This window comes from Musca domestica, unplaced genomic scaffold (assembly GCF_030504385.1).
Source record: "Musca domestica strain aabys unplaced genomic scaffold, Musca_domestica.polishedcontigs.V.1.1 47, whole genome shotgun sequence".
Taxonomy (NCBI): domain Eukaryota; kingdom Metazoa; phylum Arthropoda; class Insecta; order Diptera; family Muscidae; genus Musca; species Musca domestica.
In genome coordinates, this window is record NW_026712338.1 from 3,698,576 (window position 1) to 3,725,538 (window position 26,963).

The 26,963-nt window shown below is 33.6% G+C and overlaps 1 protein-coding gene and 1 long non-coding RNA gene across 5 annotated transcripts in view; one reads left to right on the forward strand and one right to left on the reverse strand.

Moving 5' to 3' along the window:
* Positions 1-25,120, reverse strand: part of LOC131804694 (inhibitory POU protein) — a 97,313-nt gene extending 72,193 nt beyond the window's left edge. The window contains exons 1-3 of one of the 4 annotated variants that reach the window (XM_059127755.1): positions 23,926-25,120; positions 12,716-12,772; positions 5,382-5,561 (exon numbers count right to left, since the gene is read on the reverse strand). In XM_059127755.1, coding sequence (XP_058983738.1) covers positions 5,382-5,561; positions 12,716-12,772; positions 23,926-24,051 — 363 coding nt within the window. In that variant the 5' untranslated portion in view covers positions 24,052-25,120. The remainder of the gene's footprint in view (positions 1-5,381; positions 5,562-12,715; positions 12,773-23,925) is intronic. The other 3 variants (XM_059127756.1, XM_059127757.1, XM_059127758.1) reach the window with 3 other exon arrangements.
* LOC131804695 (uncharacterized) lies at positions 18,840-19,418 on the forward strand. The gene is made up of 2 exons (XR_009343227.1): positions 18,840-18,991; positions 19,047-19,418. It is a non-coding gene; the product is annotated as an uncharacterized LOC131804695 (long non-coding RNA).
* Positions 25,121-26,963: the final 1,843 nt, after the last annotated feature.

Consider the following 26,963-nt stretch of genomic DNA (forward strand, 5'->3'; position numbering starts at 1 on the left):
CCATTTTTCTGGATTTCATTGTTAGTTTTTGCAGTGCTTCTGCCTGATCTTCACTCCAAAATCGACAAATCTGCCAATTTTTGAACAGAGCACGCATTCTGATAATAAAAAAACACGAAACATATGTGAGCTGTTTAAACCAGTTTAGCCAAAATAGGGGAAAGATTACCCTTCATTAGCATTTAGCGAAACCGAGCGAATGTATATGTGGGAGCTTTATGTTAATGTAGCCCGATTGACACCAGTTCCAATAGGGTTCATCCTTGGGCGAAAGAAATGAACGATGCCCAAAATTTGCTTACAAAAATAAAATCATAAAAAACATAAATCGACACATAATGTGATTCTATGAAGATCAAAAGGAACTACGGGTTTATGGCGTTTCCTTTTGTATGCTACAAAAAAAATGCACAAAGACATAAAACCCTGTAGTACAGTGTGGTGTCGGGTATAATCAAAAATGTTTACTTGGTACCAAAAGATACAACTGTTACTGCGAGTCGTCCGTTAAATTTTACATCGCAAAGTAACATAGAATTCCTCATTATGCAAGTCACACACGATACAACTGGATGTACAACTTGGAGAAGTTGTATTCTTGATTGTATCGTTTGTGGGCCGGTTGAACGTAGTTGTATCTCAGTTGTACCAAAAATCAACATTTTTTGATATTTTGCAACCGATTGTAAAGTTTGTGGGCCTGTCACAAACAATATTATTTTGTGTTTATTTTCGAAGAGGCAACTCCATTGTTTCGCACGTCAAAACAATACGAAATCCAATCAAATGTGCGATTTTAATGAATATTATAATATTTTAAAATTAGATTCCAAAAATTTATAATAATTAAAAAAAAAAAAAAACAATGGAGTCAATTATAGAGCATGAAATTACTCACGGTGTCACATTAATCCAAATAAAATCTACAAAAAGTGAATTTATACAAAGAGGTTGTACACAAAGTTATTAATTATGTTGGCTACCCTCCTAGTTGTACCAACAGTTGTAACGTGTGTGGCTTGTATTAAAAGAAAGATTATAAAATGGAAGTAGACAAAATACAATTAAAAACTAAAAAATACAAAGAAAATTTCCAATTTGAAACATTTTCTTTTGGGAAATTAGTTCTTGAAAAAAGGTATATACCCGATTCTTTACTTTTGTAATTTGTTGGAGGTCGTAAGTTTTTGGAAAATATTGGTTGCAGATCTATGAGGATTATACGAAAGGGGGCCAAATAAGCATTTAAATTGGAAATGAGCAAGTTACTTATAAACCGTACGAATTGAAAATTAGAGAACGAACCTTGAGATTTCGAATGTTTTTTTAAGTTGTCCAATTATGTATTCCAAGGGCATCACATCTACAGAAATGTTAGTGATTACTAATCATAAATACGGAAGCCTTTGCTTATTGATTACAAAACAAGTAAAAAAGCATTAAGTTCAGGCGGGCCGAACTCTGAATACCCTCCACCATTTGGAACGAATTACGAAATTTTCAAAAGAAATAAAATCCATTAAAAATTCTTTCAAAATCTTAAAAATACCGAATATCGTAAGGTGTCGATATATTGGAGGATATACAATACTGTGGACCTATACAGACCAATCTATGTCTAGGGGTAAAGTAGTCACAATGAACTTCTTGTGGCACAATGAACTTCAATTCTACGGAAAAATGTGGCTAAAATCATAAAAATACCGAATATCGAGGGGTACCGTTATATAGGGACTATACGATATCATGAACCTATATAGACAATTCTCCTTCAGGGTATAAAGATTTCAGACAATTCCATTAGAAAATGTGGCTAAAATCATCAAAATACCGAACTTCGGGGGTACCGTTAAATGGGGGCTATACGATATAGTGGATCTATACAGACAACTCTCTTTCTAGGGGTAAAGTGCTCACGAAGAACTCCTTGTGTAGAATTTTAGACAATTTCTTTAAAAAATGTGGCTAACATCGACAAAATACCGTTATATGGGAGCTATTCGATATCGTGGACCGTTATAGCCATCTTCGAACTTGACCTGCCTGCAGACAAAAGACAGATCTGTGCAAAATTTTAGTTTCTTATCTTAATTCGTTTTGACTGTATCGTGACGGACAGACAGACGGACAGGGCTAAATCGTCTTAGCATTTTACGCTGATCAATTTACAAACGGGATGACGAACTTAATATACCCTCCATACTATGTATGGTGGAGGGTATAAAAATCAATATTCTTACCATACACCACTGAAGGGGGGAGTATGGAAACTTGATTTAAGATTGTAACATATCAAAAATTACTAGTAGGCTCATCTTCATCATATGCCCGAAGAAACGACGCACAGAGCCGTATCGACTTAATTTCGCTAGAGGTAATGTTTCAATACCCTGGTAAAAATATATATTTGGTTCTGTGATTGGTGTGTTTTGGACACTACTTTATATTGGACCGAAGAAAAATTGCAGAAAATTTCTTCAATACGAATATTAAAACGACCCCGAATGTCACAACCAGTTTCAATCATGCAATGGAAAAAAGTAAAAATCACTTGACGGTATTGAAAACATTACAAAAACAAAAAAAAAAAAACAAACAGGTGTTCTAAATGAATTTTCATTCGATTAACCACTTGCGGTTAACGGAACATAGAAAAAAGGAACAGCAAATGTACGCGTGCATGTAGGGAAATTGTTTCAGGGAAATTAAACCATATGCTCGAAAATATCCGTATCTAATTCATATGCGACTACCACAACCACAACGAACATGACAACGATGATGAGGACGAGGACAATGTTAACTTCCTAGCCGGAAGCATGTGAGTATAATTTAAATTGAATTACACATTTTTATTTTTTAGGGTGCAGCAAAGGGATGGCGGTCGGTCGTACGGACGGACGGACACACAATTGTCTCATCATAAAAAATACTTGTACAGTAAGTGGTAACCAGGAGAAACCAGTTACCCCGCCGCTATGCCAGTCGGACGTCAAGTGTACAAAATGTAACATATTTTACGACTACAAATCATAATTTCTCTAATCACAGCTAATGGTATTGTGGAGCCGAAGAAAAGTACAGATGCCAAGGCAGGCAGTGACATGCACAAGGGTGGGGAAGGGCTGTAAAAGTGTAATCCTTTACTACTTTCCCATCACCACCGCTCAACATCATCTTAACTCTTTCATTATCGTAATTATAATTTGAATTTGTTTTTCCTTTCTGAGCTGATGTAGATGTGTTGTTCTTTCTCTTCTTGTTGTTGTAGTGTTTGTCTAATTAACGCTGTTGTTGTTTTCGTTTTTGGTAATTGTAGCATAATGCCACCCATCCGAGCAGTTTACCACCACCAGCAGACTCATCCTTTTGGAAGTGGTGTAACATTCGGATCTGGTTGATTTTTATTATTACTTTAATTGAATTTTTGACAGTTTGGCTAATAACGAGAATGAATTTCATTTGCCTTTCGATTTTTTTTAATACAATTAAAGTAGAGGGAAACGGCACACTCACACACACACACACACACACAAGTGGCATTCATTCACATACATAGTATTCACCTAACACGGTGGTTTTTCTCCTGGGAAATGGACACGTGACGGTCGTTCGTCAGGTGAGTACACCAGGAATCGTGTCGTTAATTGTATTGTCGCCGTTACATGAGTATCTACTTGTACTTGTCGTGCTGTGTTCCGTTGTGGGTGATTGTGAATTAAAGTGGCAAGTGGCCACCAATCTTGCCAAGTGCAATTGTTCTCCAGTATAAATTCGAAGCAATTCCATGGGTATTCCTCGCATTAGCCCTTAAGTCATTGGTTTGATAGTTGATTGTAATCAAATTGTGCAACCAGTTTTCAATGAACCGTTGAAACCCCCCCCCCCCCATTATTTTCGACAAGGAGTGTGTTAGTATTTACACGCACTCATACTCACACACGCACAACAGCAAGACACCAAGCCTCACTCCACTACTACCTTTTGAATGGCGTTATGCAAGGTGTCGCCTGGAAATTGTTTTAAGCGATTCTATACGCTGCCGCTGTTGATGCTTAACTACATAACCCTGCAAGAAAATAATATATTGTTTGGAAACTATAAAAATGGAGATGGAACTACCCTTGTCGCTGTGACAATATACCTATCATTTTTGCATAGTCATGTTCACATGTTTGATTTCAAAAAGACAAAAAAAAAAGAAGGATGACGATTATGTTGGCGTTTATTAAAACCCTTCCGGATGTCATTTAATCGAAACAAACGAGAAATAGGTATATTTTCGCTGAAAGTTGGTTCTAATTTTTAATGTTGGTCATATGGAAAATATTTAATATTTAATTTGTCGCTCCGTGTCCCAATCGCAAGAAAACGGTTCTCTCCGACACCGGTTGATAAAAGAAGTAAATACATTATGCCTAAAAAACTCTCGTCTAAGCAGTGGTCGATTTAGAGATAAGACCCAATACAAATTATGTTTTCTCTATTCAAAGTGATTCAATAGCAAATAAAAAAGAAAACCATGTTCACATAATTTTAAACAAGTGAAAACGAGGATAAGTTTGGCTGGACGCCTGATATGTGGACATTTAACTTATGATCAAATGGGTTATCCGAAAAATCCTTTAAATTTGGAGGCTTCGTTATGTGGATTTTTTTTACATTGGATATTTTCACCAATAACCCGAACAGTGAAAATGCAGCAGATTTGATCAAAACCTTAAAAATACCGAAAATATCCTGCATTTCATTTTCAATACCTAATATCGAGTCTGTCTCTACCATTAAAAGTGCGAGCAGATGGACAAAAAAAAAAACGGAGATGACTAATTCGATATGGAATCTAGACTCTTGAATCTTTCGCTGACAATGAATATTTAATATATATGAGTTCTTCGAGGAATGTTTTGGGTTGTTGCAAACGAAACAACAAATTCGAAAAATGTACTCCATTTTATGCTGGAGGGGTTTAAAACAATAAAAATGCATTTTGATTAAGTTTACACTTTGTAATCAGTTCTTCCGAATGGATAAAAAGAAGTCATTTTCTGCTTATTTCACTCTCTATCTATCAAGTCGCGAACCAAAAGTACTTGACAATTGCTACTTGGCAGGGGTTGCATATTTTAAATCCATAAGCGTTTTTGAAAGGCTTGCCGCACCAGAACACTTTCACGCATACATGCGGTTGCTGTAATGTATATATTTATGGCTGGCAGACAGACAAACTTGAGCCTTCGGATACCTATGAATGGAAAGGTGTTCAACTATTTTTTTAGTTCCCATTCATATTGAATTTTCAAGCTACTACGAACGACATTTACGTGCTTGTCTTTTGCTTTAATCAATGTGCCCTGGATACGACGGTAATGCCGACTTACCTGCAATGGTCTTTGTGGAGGCGCTCCCATACTATGGTGATGGTACATAACATCATGTTTCATTTGGGAGGTCATTTGTGAGGGATGTACATGTGATGCTTGATGTTTGCCTATATCCATCGCGGATAGAGCTTCTGCTCTACTTAGTATACCATCATTGATACCAGCAAATATATCACCCTGCAACAAAAATAAAACATTTTTTTCAAATCATCTTTAATAAGAAAAAAACAATCAAAATGTATTTTTAGTGGTCAAAAAATATGTAATTTGGAAGGAATAAAATTATATTTTACAAATCTTAAAATTTGTATTTTAAAAGAATCTATATACATAAAAGAAAGTTATGTTAGTTATTACGCTTATAACTCAAGAACCGCTGGTCTAATTTTAACGATTCAGAATTCGCGAAAATTGTGAAATGTGGAATTTTTCATTTTGACTTTTGGAATGATTGATTTGGAAATTGTAATGTTTTATATTTCAGGATTTTTTTTTTATTTTGACTTTCTATTTTCGAATTTACTTTTGTTTTTTTTTTCTTTTTGAATTCTTATATGATGCGCAGGTGGGTAAGGACCTTTAAACATTTGCTGTAAAAAATCTGAGAACAAGTTTATAAATTTATTTCTGTTTTGTTTTTCAATTTGCCTTTCTTTTATTTGTCAATTTTATATAATGTACCATTTTTTTTTATCAGTTTAAATTATGATTATTATCATATTATTTGTCAATTTTATCATATTGAATTCAATCGTTTTTTGTGAACAAAATAATAATAATTATTATTATTTTTCCATCGATATATATATATATATATATATATATATATATATATATATATATATATATATATATATATATATATATAACAAGTAGAAAAGTATCGATCGGCTTTGCCGACAGATGTATACCCTCACCCAATGTTCGATTATTTAAAAATATTTTGACTTCTGTTATGATTTTTCAAACTTGACCCTCTCTGGAGTGGGTTTTGAAAGAATGGGCCAATATTGCCCATTTCTGAGTTGTTTCGCAATTTATGACTGATATAAGTATTGAAAATTGTGTTCTTTGTGGGTGAGGTACCAGAGGGGGTTCGCAGATATATAGCATCTTCACAACAGATCTTGTGTTAGCAAATATGTTTGTATGTGTGAAATTTAAAAATTTTATTTTGCTTTCTTTGAGCGTTTTGGTTTTCAAAACATTGAACCCTATGTGGAGCAGGTAGCAAAAGTAATGATCCGATTTCTACCATCTTTATAACAGATCTTGTGTTGATGGAAATATTTTAGATATACCATGGCTGGAATGGAATCGGATGTTGATTTCGCTTTTTACGAACTTCATGGATATTTAAAATGTTGCGCATTTTTGAGGTACCAGAAAGAACGGACCGATGTTGTCAATTTTCGCACCAGACCTAGAACTGACGCAAATATTAATATTCGCAAAGTTGGAGAAAAATCGCATTATCGTTTCTCTTTCTGTGCAAAAATATATATTTTTTGAAAATTTCGACCATTTGTAGGGGAGGTACCAGAAGGAGTGGACCGATATATTCCATCTTAACACCAGACCTTGGGTTAATATAAATATTGGGATGTGTGAAATTTGAAGACAATCGGAATCTCACATCACATTTTATGAGAGTTGTAATTATTCAAAATTTTGACCATTTGTGGGGGGGGGGGGGGTTACTTGATAAAGTGGACCGATATTGTCCATTTCACACCTGACCTAGAATTGACGCCAATATTAGGATGTGCAAAGTTGGAGCAAAATCGGATTATCCTTTCACTTTCTGCGCAAAACATTTATTTTTTTAAAATTTCTAACTTTTGTGGGGGAGGTACCAGAAGGAGTGGAGCGATATTGCCCAACTACGAACTAAGTTTGACAAAAATATTACGATGTACCAAGTGTGTACCAAATCGGATACTCCCTTCGAGAGTTATCGTGCGCACCAGCCAGCCAGACAGACGGACATCGCTAGATCGACTCCAAATGTTCTGAAACGAATTTGGTCCAAAGGTCTAAAACTGTTATATCGACTAGATACACGTTTTGATCAAATGATATACACCGTATCAAATGATATATACCCTCTGTAGCCATATGGCTGAGGGTATAAAAAGTTATGTTAGTTACTATTCTTATAACTCAAGATTTTGATAATTTACACCACTTCGGAATGGTCTCCTGACAGAAAAGGATGAAAGCCAAAAAATGGCACAAAAATAAGCAAATAAAATGGCATGTATATTTTTTTAATTTTTCGTAACGTTTTATATCGCATGAGATTTTATTATGTTGACATACTATTTTAGATTTTTTAATTCTGAATGAAATATGTAAAAAATGAAAATAGAGCATAATACGGTATTTAATTCTGATCTCTCCTTACTAAAATTGGTATCTGGCTCACCAACATTTAAACAAACAAATATGGCCAACTTAGCTGTATGGGCTCATATCAAATCGTGGATCAACGTATTTCCTTTGGTAATAATCCGACTAATGAGAACTCAAAACGCAAAATTCATTGGGACTGCAATCACTGAAATATCGAATACAAAGGGGCATGCAATAGGGGAATTAAACAAAGATATATAGCGAATTGGAAATTTAGTAAGAAAAAGATTTATTTTCTCCCGAAATTCTTCCGAAACCTTAGAGATAGTTTGAATCGAAGGAACGGGTATACGGGGAACTATGCGCAATAGTGAATAATTACAACTATGTAGGAACTATGCGCAATAGTGAGGAACTATGCAACAGCCAATCCGAGGGCTGGGAATTCTAAGAGGATAGTATTCGGTTAGAAGATCAAAATCCCAAAGTCCCCATGCAATTTTTTTTTCTCATAATATATTACCCATAATAGATATATATATATATATATATATATATATATATGTATATATATATATATGTATATATATATATATATATATATATATATATATATATATATATATATATATATATATATATATATATATATATATATATATATATATATATATATATATATATATATATATATATATATATATATATATATATATATGTATTTGTATTGTTACAAAAGGGGGCTAATAGAAAACCTCTTCGCAGAAAATTTTTAATGTAGATTAATGTTTGGCTAAAATTTGTATTTCGGCTAGCATTTAAATGTGAATAAATCTTTTGTGTCTCGTACCATCGCTCGTTACCGTGATACTGGTAGCGTAGCCCGACGTCTAGGAAGTGGACAGAAGAAAACAGCAACATCAGCAGAAATGGTTCGAAAATTAAAGAAGCGACTTGATCGAATCCCGCGTCGCAGTGGCCGAAAATGACTCGTGAGCTGAACATATCGCATTCCAGCTTTGTTCTACCTTCTGTAATTTTGTCATGTCATGGTGTAATACGGTCCCGAGCTTCTTTCTAATAATCGTCATTCTGCATGTTTTTGCCAAAATTTCCGACCGAATGAGCCCTAATCTGACATTTGACATGAATGTTTAACAATTACTCACTATTACGGCATCCTCGTGTAACAATATTTTCAATTTGGTCTACTATTTTGTAATGTCCACGTTTTGCAGTATCACTTGGTAATCGACAGTCCACTGATTTCAGTCCCGATGGATTTTATATTTGAGTTCTCATTGGACGGATAGTTGCCATATGGAATAATTAGTTTCAAGTTTTTATATGAGCCCAATATAGCTGTGTCGTCCTGGTGTTGGAAAGCTAGATGCCAATCCTTCATTTTGCCCATCAAATAAAGTGTACCTTTCAATATGGTATGTCTAACTGTAAGAAATTCATTCGACATAAAAAATTACGAAAAATTAAAAAAAGAACAATTAAAAAACATTAAGCTTGTCTGGGCCGATCTTTAAATACCCTGCACCATTGGGTAAAGAAAACATTTTTATATAAAAGTATCTGAATTCAAGCTTGTTCCACTTAAGCTATATATACCAGTAAGATCGTTTGGACAATGCAGTTAAACTTATCAAAAAATCATAAAGAGCGTAGTACGGGTTCATACCAAAACGGGAGGTACCGTTATATGGGGATATACGAAAAAGTAGACCTATACATACAATGTTCCGCCACCGGAATTAGAACCTATTATTATCAACAAATACCAATTTTTAGACAAATCCGTGAAAAAATGTGATGAAGTATTTTAAGCGATTTTTCGGATTTCATACTTCGACAAATGCACAGTATATTGATTTTAAAGTACAATGATTTTCTAAGTACTCATCTACATTACAAATATATCTCAAAGACAGAATTATTTTTGAAGAAACCGGAGATTAAAACTAAGTTTATCAACAAAAAAAAATCCTAATCAAAATCAACACGACTGTTACCATATCTCTATGTCAGACCATGAATTGGTTTAGTGGGGAAAACAAGACTTCAGTTTGAGAATACGCATCTGCTATTGAAATTACCTGACTGCAACTCGTTCATAAGGGAAGGGATCATATTGGTTCCAAATCTTATCCCTGAGAGATGCTAAATTTAACAAGCAGATTGTCATTGTGCCCGTCACTTTCACAACGATCTGTTTCCTTTTTGACAGGTAAGGCCAAATTAACTCACTAACACTGTTAGAAAAGCCGAACAAAACACTTAGTTTGGTTGTTAATTAAGAAATGGTCCACCCGAGCAAAGACCCTGGATAACTGCTACCAAAACACAGAGCTTATTGTTAGCAATATTGAAACAGATGCAATCAATTCCACCATAGAGAAGAGAAACCGAGCTTCTGTTTCTGAGGTAACACTGTGCATTCTGAAGGATACGTTTAGTATCCATAAAAACAAATACTTCAAGTTTAAGAATGTTCCATAATTTTAGAACAGGTGGCAGCATATGTATATAGCTAGAGCTGCCACGATCATAAACACCAGCTTATTTCAGAGTCACGATATGAGATACTTTCCATGCAGTTGGTGTTAAGATATTGAAGTGTAAATGACCAGATGAATTAGACTTAATGGACACAAAGGTCATATCTTTTTCCACGATGTCAGCGCAACGTTAAGAGTAGATGTTAAAATAGAATGTGATAATTGTGAATTTATAATGCTTGAAACTTGTTTAACATATCTAGAATTCGATAGAAAAGACTGGAGATTCCCTAAACAGTTCTTTATCTTTGGGTCGCGAAAGAAACTTTCTTTTTTTTTTCTAACATCTTATAATTAGAAAGCCCATCAGAAAAAATAAATGGATGGTATCTGGTTTTTATGGGCGAACGCATCCCCTTTTTAGGAATGTCATAACGTCGAATCCCGAATAGATAAACATAAGTCTAAGTGGGTAAAGGAGTAAAAGGCCTCCACCATTTGGAAAATAATTGTTTTAAACTTATCTATAAGTGCCTAGATCCAGTATTTGAGCAGTATATGCTATATCTGTTATTAGGAACTTGCCAAACCATGTCCCAAAATAGCAAATATGTTATATGGGGGCTCACCGACGTAGCCAGAAATTGCTTTCAAATCCATTTCGGGGTGTCCGACCGACAAAAAAAGGAGATTTTTAAGCAAGATAGTCTCGGTCCCCGGAGGCTGTGGGGACTATATGAAATTGTGTCAATTATCTACTAAAAAAGAGATGAGACCTGATGCGGACCTCAAAAACTAACTTTGAGTTGAAAAATGTATCGACAATCATCCAATTAACAAACCGTTAAATGGAGCTTAAATGGATACGAAAGCATGGAGCTGCATAGACAATTATATGACGGATAAGGTGGGGCCTATAACGCAATCCAAAAATATAACATTTGAAAAAAAATACGTTGAAAAATGTGGCTATAGAATCTAAAACCTGAATATCTGGTGGTATTTTACCGCAATGTAGCACTGAATTTAGAGCTTTGCTAGGTTAAAATACCTAAAAGCCGTTTCCGGTTGAATTTTGACTAAACCCACAAAAAATCTTAAATCGGGTGGTATCCTATAAGGAAGCTATGGGAAATCAAGTAGGACCTTAAATACATTTGAGTAAAATTGTCAGGTATGGATAAGTCGACACAGAATATTATGCTGGTCCAAAATTTATACACTTTTTGGTGTTTAAAAGAGCTTGTTTCAAGAGATTACAAATGAAACCTTTTCAAACTCTTATATTCTTCATAGTATGGTGGAGGGTATAAAAACATTATGCATAATATCCTGTATTCCTAATACCCTGTTGTTTATTTAATAAACAGCTTTTGTTGCTTGCAGTAAACATAATACTATTCTGTAAAAATGTGGATAGATTGTCGGTAAACTTTTAAAAGCTTTCAAGTTTAAAATTTTCCAAAAAAAAAAAAAAAAAATCATACACAACACAAGGCAAATCCAATCCAACAAAATAACAAGCACAATTTTTCTATTGTTTTTATAACAAAAAGAACAACAATAGTTAATAAAACCGTTTTGGTATAGCAATGTTGTTATTTGTGTTGTTAAAGGGAAAAACTCAATAAAATAATAATATCGACTGTCGTTAAAAAGTTACAGAATATGCCCTCAGTTAATAGTTTTATTTTATATTTCAAAATATTTGTCGATGAGATATATACTTTTGCCGGAGTTCATTGATCATGTTGTCTACCTGTACACTTATCCTGGAGAAGAAATATTCGCACTTTTACTTTCTCATGATATTTGTTTAAGCATCATCATAGACAAACATAATAATTTCCTTATTGTGAATGTAAACAATAAAAAGCAATGTCAAAAAATGTTGTATTTATTTTCATAAAAACCATTCACTTCTTTGGTCATGTACATACAATACATACGTAAATATTATGCTTGAGTATATGTGTACATATGTATTTATATGTAACACAGTAAATTGTTATAGAGAATATATTTCCATATACATATGTGTTTTTATGTACACACACATAGATATATGCATATGCATAGAGACAACACACACACACACCAGTGCGTGGGCTGGATATTTTTTTAAAGCGTGCTAAAGACAATCGCACGTATCTCAAAATTTTATTGCATATTTTCGAGCGTAAATTTATAGAAATGTATGGGAGAGTGTTTGGACTAATAAATCATAAATATTTTATTTGAGTTTTTTGTTCTTATTTTCTTTTGCTGAAGCAAAACAAAAAGCAAATAAAAACAGATCTCAGGAATTTTTTATCAACGCAAACACATACATATACATGCCAGTGAACTGGCATACATGTTGGCTGGTATCGTGCGTGTGTTGGTATTTATATTCCAATGTAGTGATGGACCAAAGGAGAAAGGAAGTGAAAGAAAGAAATTTATTTTTTGTCTGTCGACATCACTTACATTTTGACGTGCTGACCATGAATTGCATAGAAGGGATGCGTCTTCTAACAAGCGACTCTGAAAAGACGAAGAAGGAACAATACACAGAGAGTTGTAAACGTATTTTTTTGTTATTAAATATTGTATTTTGTTTTGAATCGCAAAGGTCGAATGCTCAGCAAGGTTCATATATTTGGGTATGTGTTAAATCAGGATTAAAAAATATACGAATTAACATTTCTCAGTTGTATTTCGAGAGTAATTAAAAAAAAAAAACAATACATTTATGTTGTGTTAAATTAATGAAAGATGCTATACATTCTCTGCTTATACATATGTATATAGTCGAAAACCTGTGAAAAATTAAAATGTCTACATAAAAATTGCCGACTAAATCTAGATTTCAACTTTGTTAAGGCAAAGATTTTATTTTCTATTATTTTCTTTGTGCTTTGCCATGAAAAAGCTTTGCTAGAATGAGCGCCAATCTTGGGTTGTTCATTGTATGTGCTTTATCGTAATAACGATGCTACAGCATGGCCCTTCTGAGTCATTCACGCTAATTATGCCTGCTTAAGCTTGACCCGCTATAAGCGATAAAAATATTTTTGATAAATAATATGTAGGGTCTCCATTTTTATATCCTGCGCCATAGAAAAAGGGAATACATGCATACATACATACTCGTCGGTAACCCCATAAAGTACAAAAAAAAAAACATATTCGTGATCACTAAAAAAAATTCTAGGACGATTCAATGATGTATATCTGTTGAAATCAAGTCCATATTATTTGACGTAAAGCTCCGAAATTTGGCATTATAATTTGCATTGTGTGTAAGGTGATTGGTATTGGAAATTGGCAATTGTTCGATAATTATATAAATAAATGTATAACAATCCCTGTAGAAGAATAGTATTTCTTTTGAAGTCGATTTATGCATGTCCATCGGTTTGTCTATCCGTCTGTCAATGGGCTCAAAAACGAATCCTATTGATGAAATTGGCGATTATCGTAGATACGTTTTCTAATTTATTGAGATTGTCCTCAATAGGACTATCATATTGTAAATTGATATTGGATTTTATTAGGATTGGTGAAAGAGGTTGGTAAGGGAAATGGAAAATCGTGGACAAAAGGACATGTTCGAATATAAAAGATTGATATAGTAAAAGGAGTCAATGGTGAAAATAAAATATTAACTAGAAACACAAATGACCCCTAACTTAAAATTACATGAAATTTCGGTTTTTTTCTTGCATTTTAAAGTTTATAAGGAGAGCCGATAAGAACCACTAAACATTGCTGTCAGAATATATTATAAAAGTGCACATAAGTTTTTCGGACACCAAGTTCACCCGACCTACATTTAAGTTGGTATCGGCTATACTGCAAGATGTCGATTATGCTGCTTTTTAATTTTGTTGATTTTTTTCTTCTTCAATGAGTTATTAAGCATTGTTGAACATTCAAACAACAACAACATAATTTATTGCTTAATTAATTGTTTTGTGTTTTGTTCGTTTTGCTTCCTCGAGCCAGAAATTAAGATAAATGAAACCTGGTCCTTGACATTGAAATTAAGAGATGTTCTGTGCCCGTAGATTGTGGGCCAACTTTTCCGAGAGTTTCATTTTAACAAAGGCAAATGGTTTAACATAAATTTACCGTCACCGTTTGAGCCAGACGAAAAATTACCTGTTGTACAATAGAAAAAAGACTCTGACTCACTCGCCCTCCGCCGTTCAATGGGAAACTTTTAATGGTGTAATTTGTTTTGTTGACTACTTGAAATAGAAGTGTAATTATTGTAATCACCCTCACTTACTGCAGTGTCCCAATTAATAAATGTTCACATTAATTTTGGTGTCTTTAACCGAGCGGAGACGGGTAGAAATAGAACATTGAGGGCGAATGCAATTGTGGCAAAAAGCAACATGTGTTGTTATTTTAAATAATGTATTGTTATTTCTTCAGTCTTGACAGAAGAGTATTGCAAAAATATATCATATATATATATATATATATATATATATATATATATATATATATATATATTTTTTTTTTTTTTTTATTACATTGTAATTGCACCAAAAGAGAAAAGAACGTTGAAATCGAAAATACACTTTAACATATTAGGTTTAACCAGCACGGAAGGTACAAATGTCGGGCGTATCTGGCTATATAATATCACTCTACTGTAAAGGTATAGCGCAGCTGAATTTCGAAACCGAAATAGACGAATACACCAATGGAAGTAGAAGATTAATTGCCTTTGGGAAGCATATAACGGCTTTACAATTGAAAACGGATTGTACAATGTCAAGATCCAAATTTGTTGCAGGAATGAGAACAATATTAATATATACAGGAACAAAATAGTCCGTCTTTATCTCCCAAAAAAGTATGTTATGGCGCAAAAAATCAAGTCATTAATAATTTAGTTCATAGACCACATATGTGTTAAATCTTGGAAGTCTGAAAATTTAGTACGACATATGAAACTTTGATTACGTATTATATGCAAGTTTTTCCTTTGTTTACCTAATTGTTTACCTCTAATGTTTACCTTTCACACCAAAAAGTCTTCAAATTCTTTCATTTTGAAGTTTAGTGAGGAGGATGTTGTAAAAACTATTGAGCAAAGGATCAACATCCAATTTTTTGTCTACAACCATAACAACGTCTTCATATGTAAAATCTAGAATTTCAGAATTTTAACTCAATTTTCAATACCAAATTTAGTTACATTTAGTACGCATATCCAAAACAATCTACATCTCCCCATCCTAGACAACGACACTGATTCAAAATTAGTACCATTAGTACTTTACAAACAATTATAGTACACATTTCCAAAACCACCTCAATATCTCAATTCCAATACCAACATCAAATTTTAGAGTTGTGTTGGGAAAGAGTTTTCGGAATCTAGACGTTGTGAGATGGCTATGGATGGACTAGTTGGTTGGTGCTCTTCACTACTAATATACTGGCACTTCCATGCCAAGTGGATAGTGAGATAAATTCCAAACATACAGAGTGAATATCATCCATTTCCATTCCCCCACCATTTCGCAGGGATTTGAAAAATGTAAACAAAAAAACATGTAAAAAGTCCGCTATAATTTTAAAAACTTGGTGTTGCAATTGTATATGAAAACGTTTTTGCCTATTACGAACTTCGAACACCAAGTTGGAGATAATTCTGTTGAAAAATCATAAATTCATCAATATACAATAAATCTGGAGGTACAGGACAGTTCTATGGAGAGAAGTTTCCTACATACTGCATTTCCTTCAAAATCCCAATTTACAGATGATTCGAATTAAAATTGTGACCTTATACCAGTAATATGGGGGATATACCAAAATGTGGACTTATATAGCGAATTTTGGATACTAAAAGTCCTGCAGACGTAAAACACATCTGAGTAAAATGTTATTTACCTACTTCATTCCGTTCGAAAGCTATAATGATTTCTACAGACGTACGGACGACGCTCAGTCGACATAGAATTTTATGCTGATCGTGCGCCTATTTTTGTGGGTATTTTTGTACGCAAGAGCAATAATCATGTCTGTAATTGGGTTTTTATACTCTCCACCATAGTATGAAGGCTATATAGAGTTTGGAAGCGTTACACACGGAATGACAAACTTAGTATACCCTTTATACTATGGTGGAGAGTATAAAACCCAATTACAGACGAGTAAGACGCGTAACCTGATTATTGCTCTTGCGTACAAAAATACCTACCTTTTCATCATAATCAAGCATTTTTCACTGCCGTATTAACCAAACGCGCAAGGACCATATTTCCATTTCAAAGTTATATTTCTAATGTTGAATATTTGAAACAGCCTAAAGTTGACAATTTTTCATACGCAATGCGTAGTTGGGTGAGTTGAAAATAATATCCCTGAAAAAATGGATTGTATTGGTGTGGTTGGAGTCATGAATTATTATCATGTAATCCAGGGATCGGTCGCATCAGCGATAGAATAAGTGAGGAATTTTTTAAACTAAATTTAAAGATTCATTTAAAAGAGTTCGTCTTCGTCAGTGTCTTTTGAAATGCAATGTTGTGTTGACTTCGGCAGTCAAATTGCTCCAGAATCGCAAAGAACTTAGAACATAATTCTTTACTTGCTATAAATTGCAATATTCATTTAAGAAATACAATATTTTGTAACTATTATACTTTTTGGAGTTTTATAAAAATTGGAGCGATTGTTTCAAAAAAAAATTGTTATAAAAGTTGTTTACTTTTAATTAAGAGACTATATTTTTATCATTATATTATACTCATTGCAATTCATTCCAACATTTAAGTGCATGATATGGAGCAGAGTGGACTGCAAAGTAACTGGGGCACCATCTGTAAAAATCTTGAGATACAGCGACACTTTTACCGGTGAATGAACTACATTTTTGGATGCAAACTTTTAGCTGGGATGTTTTATTTTTTTTGGTAAAAATATAAACAGAACATTTAAGCTCAAATTTCACTTAGCATTGGCCCTAGTCCGAACCTGCAACAATCTTCAAGTTTTGCAATTTTTTCCATATCATAGAGGAAGAAATCTGTTGTCGTAGCATAATTTTCAGATTCATGCATTTTCAATTTTGGTCCAATGTCGGTACACGTTTTTACATAAGTCTCATATATTTTGGGTATTCTATATAAAAAATACTTTGGAAATTTCTTCTGCATCTAAAAACTTCCATAGGTTTCCTGTAGACAGGAATCCTTCCAAATGACTTATATAGAAAATATGTTTTTTTTTTGCTTTATTCTCTCAGAATTCATCGCATTGTCTTCATCGAAATGTCACTCAACTTCACACTACCTACAAATTACTGATTTTCAGGGAGACTAGATTATTTTCAAACAAAGTAGACGGTATGACACTTTTGTGCAAGGTCTACTATAACCATTTAAATTTATTTGTATGTTTTTAAATTAAATTTTATTTGTTTTGTAATTTTTGTTATATCGCATGGAATTTTTTGAATTGTTAATTGAATTGTTAATTTTGCAATACTTTTATTTTTTAATTCACATTGAAAAACTAATGCAGATCAAATAAGTGCATAATAAGATGGTAATTGCGTATGACAATGTTTGAATTAATAAAGAACCATAATGCTAAATTGCAGACCATTTGGTTGGAAATTGGGATTGATATTAGTGAAGTGCCGGATACCACTATATGAAGGACATTGCGAATTTTAAATATTGGAGCCTTGAAAGAAATGGGCTCAAAAGGCAACAGCAATAACCCACAAAACGAGAAAAACATCAATTATCCAAAACCATGAAAGCCGGCAATTTCATATATTAACTGCAATATTCATTTAAGAAATACAATATTTTGTAACTATTATACTTTTTGGAGTTTTATAAAAATTGGAGCGATTGTTTCAAAAAAAAATTGTTATAAAAGTTGTTTACTTTTAATTAAGAGACTATATTTTTATCATTATATTATACTCATTGCAATTCATTCCAACATTTAAGTGCATGATATGGAGCAGAGTGGACTGCAAAGTAACTGGGGCACCATCTGTAAAAATCTTGAGATACAGCGACACTTTTACCGGTGAATGAACTACATTTTTGGATGCAAACTTTTAGCTGGGATGTTTTATTTTTTTTGGTAAAAATATAAACAGAACATTTAAGCTCAAATTTCACTTAGCATTGGCCCTAGTCCGAACCTGCAACAATCTTCAAGTTTTGCAATTTTTTCCATATCATAGAGGAAGAAATCTGTTGTCGTAGCATAATTTTCAGATTCATGCATTTTCAATTTTGGTCCAATGTCGGTACACGTTTTTACATAAGTCTCATATATTTTGGGTATTCTATATAAAAATACTTTGGAAATTTCTTCTGCATCTAAAAACTTCCATAGGTTTCCTGTAGACAGGAATCCTTCCAAATGACTTATATAGAAAATATGTTTTTTTTTTGCTTTATTCTCTCAGAATTCATCGCATTGTCTTCATCGAAATGTCACTCAACTTCACACTACCTACAAATTACTGATTTTCAGGGAGACTAGATTATTTTCAAACAAAGTAGACGGTATGACACTTTTGTGCAAGGTCTACTATAACCATTTAAATTTATTTGTATGTTTTTAAATTAAATTTTATTTGTTTTGTAATTTTTGTTATATCGCATGGAATTTTTTGAATTGTTAATTGAATTGTTAATTTTGCAATACTTTTATTTTTTAATTCACATTGAAAAACTAATGCAGATCAAATAAGTGCATAATAAGATGGTAATTGCGTATGACAATGTTTGAATTAATAAAGAACCATAATGCTAAATTGCAGACCATTTGGTTGGAAATTGGGATTGATATTAGTGAAGTGCCGGATACCACTATATGAAGGACATTGCGAATTTTAAATATTGGAGCCTTGAAAGAAATGGGCTCAAAAGGCAACAGCAATAACCCACAAAACGAGAAAAACATCAATTATCCAAAACCATGAAAGCCGGCAATTTCATATATTAACTGCAACTCAATGCCGATTTTTTTTTTTTTTTGGGAAAGTATATTTTTTTTTCAAACAGAAATGGCATAATATTGCAACCTATACGGTTTATATAATTCAATTCAATTTGAATATTATGGTGTTCCTAAAAGTAATTATTAAACAAATAAATTAGGGACCGGCAACGCTGACCGGTTCAGCTAGTAATCTATATAAGTCTTATAAACGAAAAAAAAAAAAAAACAGTAAGGAAAAGTCAAAGATCGAGCAGGGTCGACAATATGATACCTTACACCACTGCATATTTGCATGCATACTTAGTAGTAGGATTATATTAAAAAATATATATCGGAGCCGAGTGCACAAAATGGAAACGTACGTCCCGAAATTCAATCCATTATGCTGATATTAGCTATTATTTGTACAATAAACCTGAAATCGGATTAAGGATATATATGGGAGATATATCCAAATCCTTGTCGTTCTGGTTAAAATTTGGCACAGGTATTTCCAAGCTTTATAAGATATCTGGTACCAAATATCATCGTTGTCGAATGCATATTACGCATGTAAGGGGTAAAACATATATTTGGGAGCTATAGCTAAATCTGAACCGATTTTCTCGAATTTAATGTACTTCCTTCTAGTCTTAATTCGGTAGGATATGCCAAAATTCAGGTGATTTGGACTGATATTGGCCATTAGGTGCACAATTAACCCGAAATCGGTTGAGGATATATATGGGAGATTTGATACACTTATTTTGGAGCTGTATCTGCTATCCGATACCAAATATCATTATTCTGGAGTGCATATTACGCATGTAAGGGACTTATTTACTTATTTCTAGACTGAATTCGGTGGGATGTACCAAAATACAGGTCATTTGGACTTGTATTAGCCATTAGATGCGCAATTTACCCGAACATGCATAAATCGACTCAAAAAGTGATTCTATCCTAAGATCCTCAAAAGTAACTATGGGTCTATCTCGCATCTTTCTCCCTGTTATAAACAAATGAACAAAGACATAATGCCCTTACCACTATGTTGTGTAGGATATAATTATGATAATTACAAAAAATCCGTACTTTGCCTACTTTCTTCAGAAATATAATAGTATAACCATGGTACAATTACAGACGGTAGAACAAAGCCACCTTCTACACACAATTTGTGTCCTTTGGTGCCCCTATTCTGTCAAAAAATATACACAGTCTGTATATGTTTGTGTATTGTTGTTCAAAAAAAAAGAAAATAATTTCAAATTTAGATGCAAAATGATTTAGATGCAATTTTGGGATAAAACAAGCCTGTCCCTCTATCTTGGATTCAGTTCTTGGTACGAACTCAATACTCCATTCCTGTTTTATGGTATTCCACAATATAGTAATTTTGTGAAAAAATTTAAAAATGTAAAAAAAAAACCAAACAAATTGCTGCATGTTTAAAAGTCTATTTTTACACAATAATACTCCAGTACAGAGTCGCATTTTTCCTAGTTTCTTTGAAGTTGAACAACTGTTCTTATTGAGCCATGGGTATATCATATACAATTTACAATAGATACAATTTTTTATTTCATCTCCCTTCAGCTGGCAAGAAATTTACACTTTACTACCAAATATTGAGATAAGGTAACACGTAATCTAAAACAAATGGCTGAAATATTAGCCTCATAAGTAATATAAGACTTATTTTTTGCATGGTTGAATTTTGCTCCAAAGAATAATTTTGCTGCAACTAGGACAAGTATGAAGACCAACAATATCGCAAGATTGTTGAATTTGAATTTTCATTCGAATTGGCCTTAATTTTAATAAATTTTCAGTGTAAGATTTCGGTTCAGTACAGAATCCATATATCGGGTATTGTGAAGATTTTGCTAAGAATGTCCAACTGCTCATTCTGGGTTTTGATGCTTGAAGACTAACTAACCATGAATGTACGTATTCTTTGAAAATAAAAAAGCCATGTCTGTAATCTTTCGCTAAGTTCAGACCAAATCACTGCTTCATATTAAAATCGTTAATTTCGTTAAGATTTTGACTTTTTATGGACGAGAAAAAATATTACAATGTGTAAGGTTTGTTGAAAATCAATGAAAATATTGAAATTTTTAAACTATTGTAGGGAAGGTAATAGAAGAGTTGAGCCGATGTTGTTGATTTCTGGGAAATTGTTTAACTTGTCAGTTTGTGGGGCGGTCCTGCAGATATTCGCACCTTTCTAAAGTTAGTTATAAATATTAAGATGCACGAAACTTCATCCAAATTGAGTAATCCTTTCAAGGATTTACAAGAATCTTTTTTTTTTAAGATTTGAGCTTTGTGAGGTAGGCGACATTAGAAGTGGACCGATATATTCTATCTTTAAGCTTGATCTACGCTTGACAATTTTAATATGATATGAAAAAGTTGATAAGCTAATCGAATACTTCCATAGAGAGTTATTGTGCATGGCAACCGCACTGAAGTGGTGGTTCAGGAGAATATAACTGCATTAAATTTATACCGATATTTAACAAGTAAATATCTCTTACGTATCGAATTCTATGATATTGGATTAGCTGTATGTAGCTCACATATACTGTTTTATACTATTACACATTTCCAAGTTATTGCAAATATTTAAAAAGACCTATTTGAAAGACGGGGTCCGATAAATTTGTTGCAGGATAGAATTTACTGTGAAGTCGTACAATGCAGAGTGTAAGTTAAAGTTTTCTTGGCGGTAAAAGCATATAACACTCGCCCTTGTTGTCGCCTACTTCATGTAGAGAAACAAGTAAAAATGATTAAATACCATCCACCACGAACGAATTTGGAAATTTTCAACAAAATTAAATCCGTTAAAAATTCTGTTAAAATCTTAAAAATACCAAACGTAGCCGTTATATTAGGGTCTATACGACGACGTGGACCTGCATCATAAAATTCATCAAAATACCGAATATCGGGACGAAGACATAGACCTGCACAGACACTTTTCTGTCTTAGGCTGTAGTATCCATTACAAATTTTAAATACCAAGTTTGTAACAATTCCGGTAAAAATTGTCGGTAAAATTATTAAAATATCGAATATCGGGAGGTACCATTATAGGGAACTATACCAAAAACGTGGACCTACATGGCCTATTTTCAATACAAAAAGTCGTGCAGATATAATATACATTTTGAGTAAAATTTTATCAACCTACTTTGTGAGGTCTAAAATGTACATTTCGAGTTGTTGAAAATGGAATGATAACCTTAATATACCCCCTTTACTATGGTGGAGGGTATAAAAAGTAAAGTTTTTAATGAACTTATTGAAAGATTAAAAATAGGCGTTAGTTACTAGACAGAGAGGGTTTCTGTTCATAACATACACTTTTTGATTTAGTTCGATATTAAATCCTTAAAGATGTCCGCCTATATATCCGTCCATCTATCTGTTGAAAGGTTATTTGACTTAGATCTTTGAAATTTACCACAGTAGTTTGCATTATGACTAGGATGGTTGGTATTGAGGTATATCGGTTCATGATTTCGCATAGCAACGGTACCTTCCAATATTCGGTGTTTTTACGATTTTTATATCGTATTAGCCACATTTTCTTAGGGATTCAATTCAATCTTCGATGGACGAGCATTATATATATGGGAAGGTATTTTGGTGACTTTAGCCACATTATTCCTCAAAATTTATACAAATTTTATATTAGAGTTTGTAATAAGTCCTACCTCTTGTGGCTGAACTCTTCAGATCCCATAAAACGATTCCTTCGGATATTTGATATTGTGACGAATTAAGCCACATTTTCTATAGGATGTCTGTAAAATTTATAGTTCCAAAACCGGTTTTAGAGAATTGTTCATAGTGGTCCATTTTTTTCAACATAACAGTACCCACCGATATTCGGTATATTGATTTTCCTATCCACATATTTCCATGGGAATATAAGTTCCCTTTTTGTTATGGGCCACTTACAACGGCTCACACATTCTACTGTTTTTCTGCATTCTCCCACCGGTCTCACTGGTATTTGTAGTTTAAAGTGGACCCGTTTGAATCCAGATACTTTGATTTAGAATATTTTCTATACCTAAGGGTACATAAAGTTCGGCCCTTACTGATTTTTTACTTGTTGTATTTGATGAATTTGTTGTTTAGAATTCAATTGGTTATAGATTGTAGGGAAATCTTTACAGTTTTACTGGACAATAACCATTTCTCTATCACAATGTATAATTAACAGTTCCTTTGTCAAAGGCAAACAGTTGTTAACTTTGTGCCGAATAAAGAATGTATGGAATATTTTAAATTCCCATATAATGTATGTTAAATTCTGCTCTTAGCAAAGTCAAAATAAAATAAATCGTCATCTCAAACTGATATTTACAACTAAAAAAAAATCGACAATCAAAACTGCCAAAATTCTAGCAACTAATTTCCCATTTCCACAAAAATAGCGAGTATTATGCAATCTTTCATTTGTTTATGATTTCGGTGACGTTCAGCGACAAACAAAATGCAAAAATTAAGTTATATTTAGACGTACCGACAGGAACAATAGTTTTATTCGTGATTTGAAATTTGACTCGAAAGATATTTCTTTTTTTACTGATTTTGAATGAAATCGTTTAAATTTTAAATAAAATTTTCAATACCAAATATTTGCTGTGTGTGGGATAGATATTTTTATTACAGATACACGTTCTTTTGCTTACCGATGGATTTGGCATACATCGCCGCATTTGGTCGGAACTTCGGTAGGAAGGACTGTAGCGACCGGGAAAACAGCTGGGCGCCGACATTTTCATTTTATCCGTCGATGAATACATCGACATGGTCATGCAGCCTCCCACGAAATCTTCCTCTAGTTTGAACGCCCTGGAGGCGTCAAATGTCGTTGGCGAGTAAATTTTGAAGCACTTTTATACAATTTCAAGCACAAATCCTGCTTCCTTCGAGCAGGACAACACAAATTAGTAATAAATCAAAAAGGTATTTAAGTTGGAGCCGGTAAAAATGGCGGCTTCTTCTATTGCTATGCCGTCGAAAAAAATTCCTTTTAACTAATAATGGATTTTTTTTTAATTTTCCAGAGAGATTGCACACGCGAACGTTATCCGTTTTCAGTTGTGGAACTGCTTTCTTAAATTTTTTAATGTACAATTATTTGGGCGAAAACACGTAAATGATTTTTTCTTCTTCTTAGGATTGAGTTAAATGGAGTTGTTACTTGGTTTTCTACTAAATATGGCGCATATCCTTGCCAATTTGAGTGATATCCCAATTTCAGCGTCGGAATGTTGGCATTTGGATAATTTCTCGTTTCTTTTCTTCGATTTTTTGCCGCTTACGTCGTCTCCGTTACCGCCAGATATGAAACTTTAATTATAAAATTGATCACAATTGATAATGAAATAACGAATACTAACTATGAATCACAAATAAGCTTGATAAATTATGAAGTAAGCTGTTTTGGTTGGATGTTTGGTCTGCTGACTGGATGACGGGCTGGTTGGTTAACTGGCTTGGATAACAAACACGCACTGTTATGGGTATAATTATTGTATCTCAAGAAGTATTTGGCTGGCCCACCAGTGAGTTGCCACCAGATGTCGAAGAAGAAGAACAACAAGAAGTAATCGGGCAGGCAAGCAAGCTAGCAAGCAGGTTGTCACGCCAGTAACTGTAAGTAAGTGTAAGTATCTGCTGCTATTGTTTAAACTAAACGGACCCGAACAGATTTCACAACTAGACAACGGCCGTGTGATAAAGAATTCTATGATGAGTTTTACTAACTCCAGTTTATTTTGGGGAGGACATGTTTCCATAATTTATAAGAGGCGTGCCCAGGCGCACGGTCCACCCCCTTTTCGAATGGCCAGTGTGGCGTCTGCCACACGGAAAGGTCTCAATCCTCATTGGCTCTTCATGCATTTTGTATGACAAACGGAAGTTTCTCGTTAGCTTTTCATCAGTTTGTTATTGAATTGCTGGTATGGTATGCACGTATATATGTGTGTGTGTGTATGTGTTGGTGGGTGTAAATGTGATTTGTTGTGTGCGACACATTGCTCTCCCAAAAGGATGTCACATCGACAAACAGGGGCACAAAGAGAGAAAAGCTTTTTGTTTCTCCACTTTCACTTACACTCGCACAGAAACACCCACCCAAACGAGCCAGACAAAGAAAGCCAATGTACGTCACACACACACAGACAAACAAATGAATGTGTCCGGGACATGCGCAAACCGCCGGGCATCAAGGAATTCAGTTGAACACCGCATCTTTGCCAATGCACAACACAATACAGACGGCCTCCAATTCGAATGGATATTTCAAAACAGTGACAACGACGACCGTAATCCTGTTCTACCACCAGGATCTACTATTCTGTCACACTTTGTTCCTATATCAAATACTAGGCCGGAGCCCCTATTGCTCCTGCCGTGTTGTATTCGTCGAGATTAGGCAATGTTTCTATTTCCATTGTTGTTTTGTGCTGTGTATTTTTTATCATATAAGTTTCGAATGTGTAGTGCCAATGATTTGTTAACAATGCCTGCCAGCGTGTCTGTAAAAAAGTGGTTCGATGCTTTGGTTGGCAGGCTATTCGAAAAAAGTAAAGGTGGCAGTATCAATACAATTCATTTCATTACGTAAATGGTAAACTTGGCACAAAATTCACATCCGTATCCGCTTAAAACGACTGAGTTAGATTCGTCGAACCGAGTGCCAATAAATCCATCAATCTTTCAAATGCAATGTAAGCATACATATATGGGTGTTTTGTCATACACACATACAAACATGTAGGTTTACAAAAAAAAAAAAAAAAAAAAAAAAAAAAAAAAAAAAAAACAATTTATGTTTCAAAAAAAAAATTGTCGACGGTTGTTTTAATATATTTGCGGAACGTTTAAACTCATGCGTTCTCGACAATTACAGATTCACCGATTCATTCTTTATAAAACAGCATTAATGCATAAAAAATAGCATCGTAAATTGTGCATATAATGATATAGAATATAATTACGTTTAAACGTATGAAAATAACTTTATTTCAAATTTATTTCAATCGAAGAACAGCTGGTAGTAGTCCGAACATACATGCAAAATGTCAAGTATCGGGGGTGCCGTTATGTGGTAGCAACATCTAAACGAGGAGTCATTTATAATTTTTCCAATATCAATCCTAATATTTCAGCTGCAATGTTATGTGGTGGATATTATAAACATGAACATATAATTTTTTTTGGAGGTGCGAGAAATTGGGATTGGGACCTTCAAGCCACTTAAAATATGCTGGTTTGAAAACCTAATAGACCTTTTTGAACGGAGCGTATTTTCTTTACTATGTACAAGTAATCCGGCGGTCAAAAGCGCGAAAATACTAAAAATACCTAGCGATAGTCAGACCTTTATTGGAAAAAAGGGTTTGAGTGAACAAAGAGTAATTCAAATCTACTGTTTTACTTTATCAATCAAATACATTTGAAGGTTCCTTGTTAGATATTTCAAAAAAAAAAAAAGGGGGACACACTTCTAGCTGTAAAATTTCACAAGCACATGCTCTTAATTACGACAAGACCAAGATGGATGAAGGTATTCGTTGGAATCTAGTATTGAGATTTTAATGTTGCAATGCGGTAAACATCTCTTAACGAATGTACAATTCTTACTTTAGCATTCTGAGTGCCTCAAAATACTTAAGATTGATCTGAACCCCTCTGTGACAAACAGTGGAGATGTATT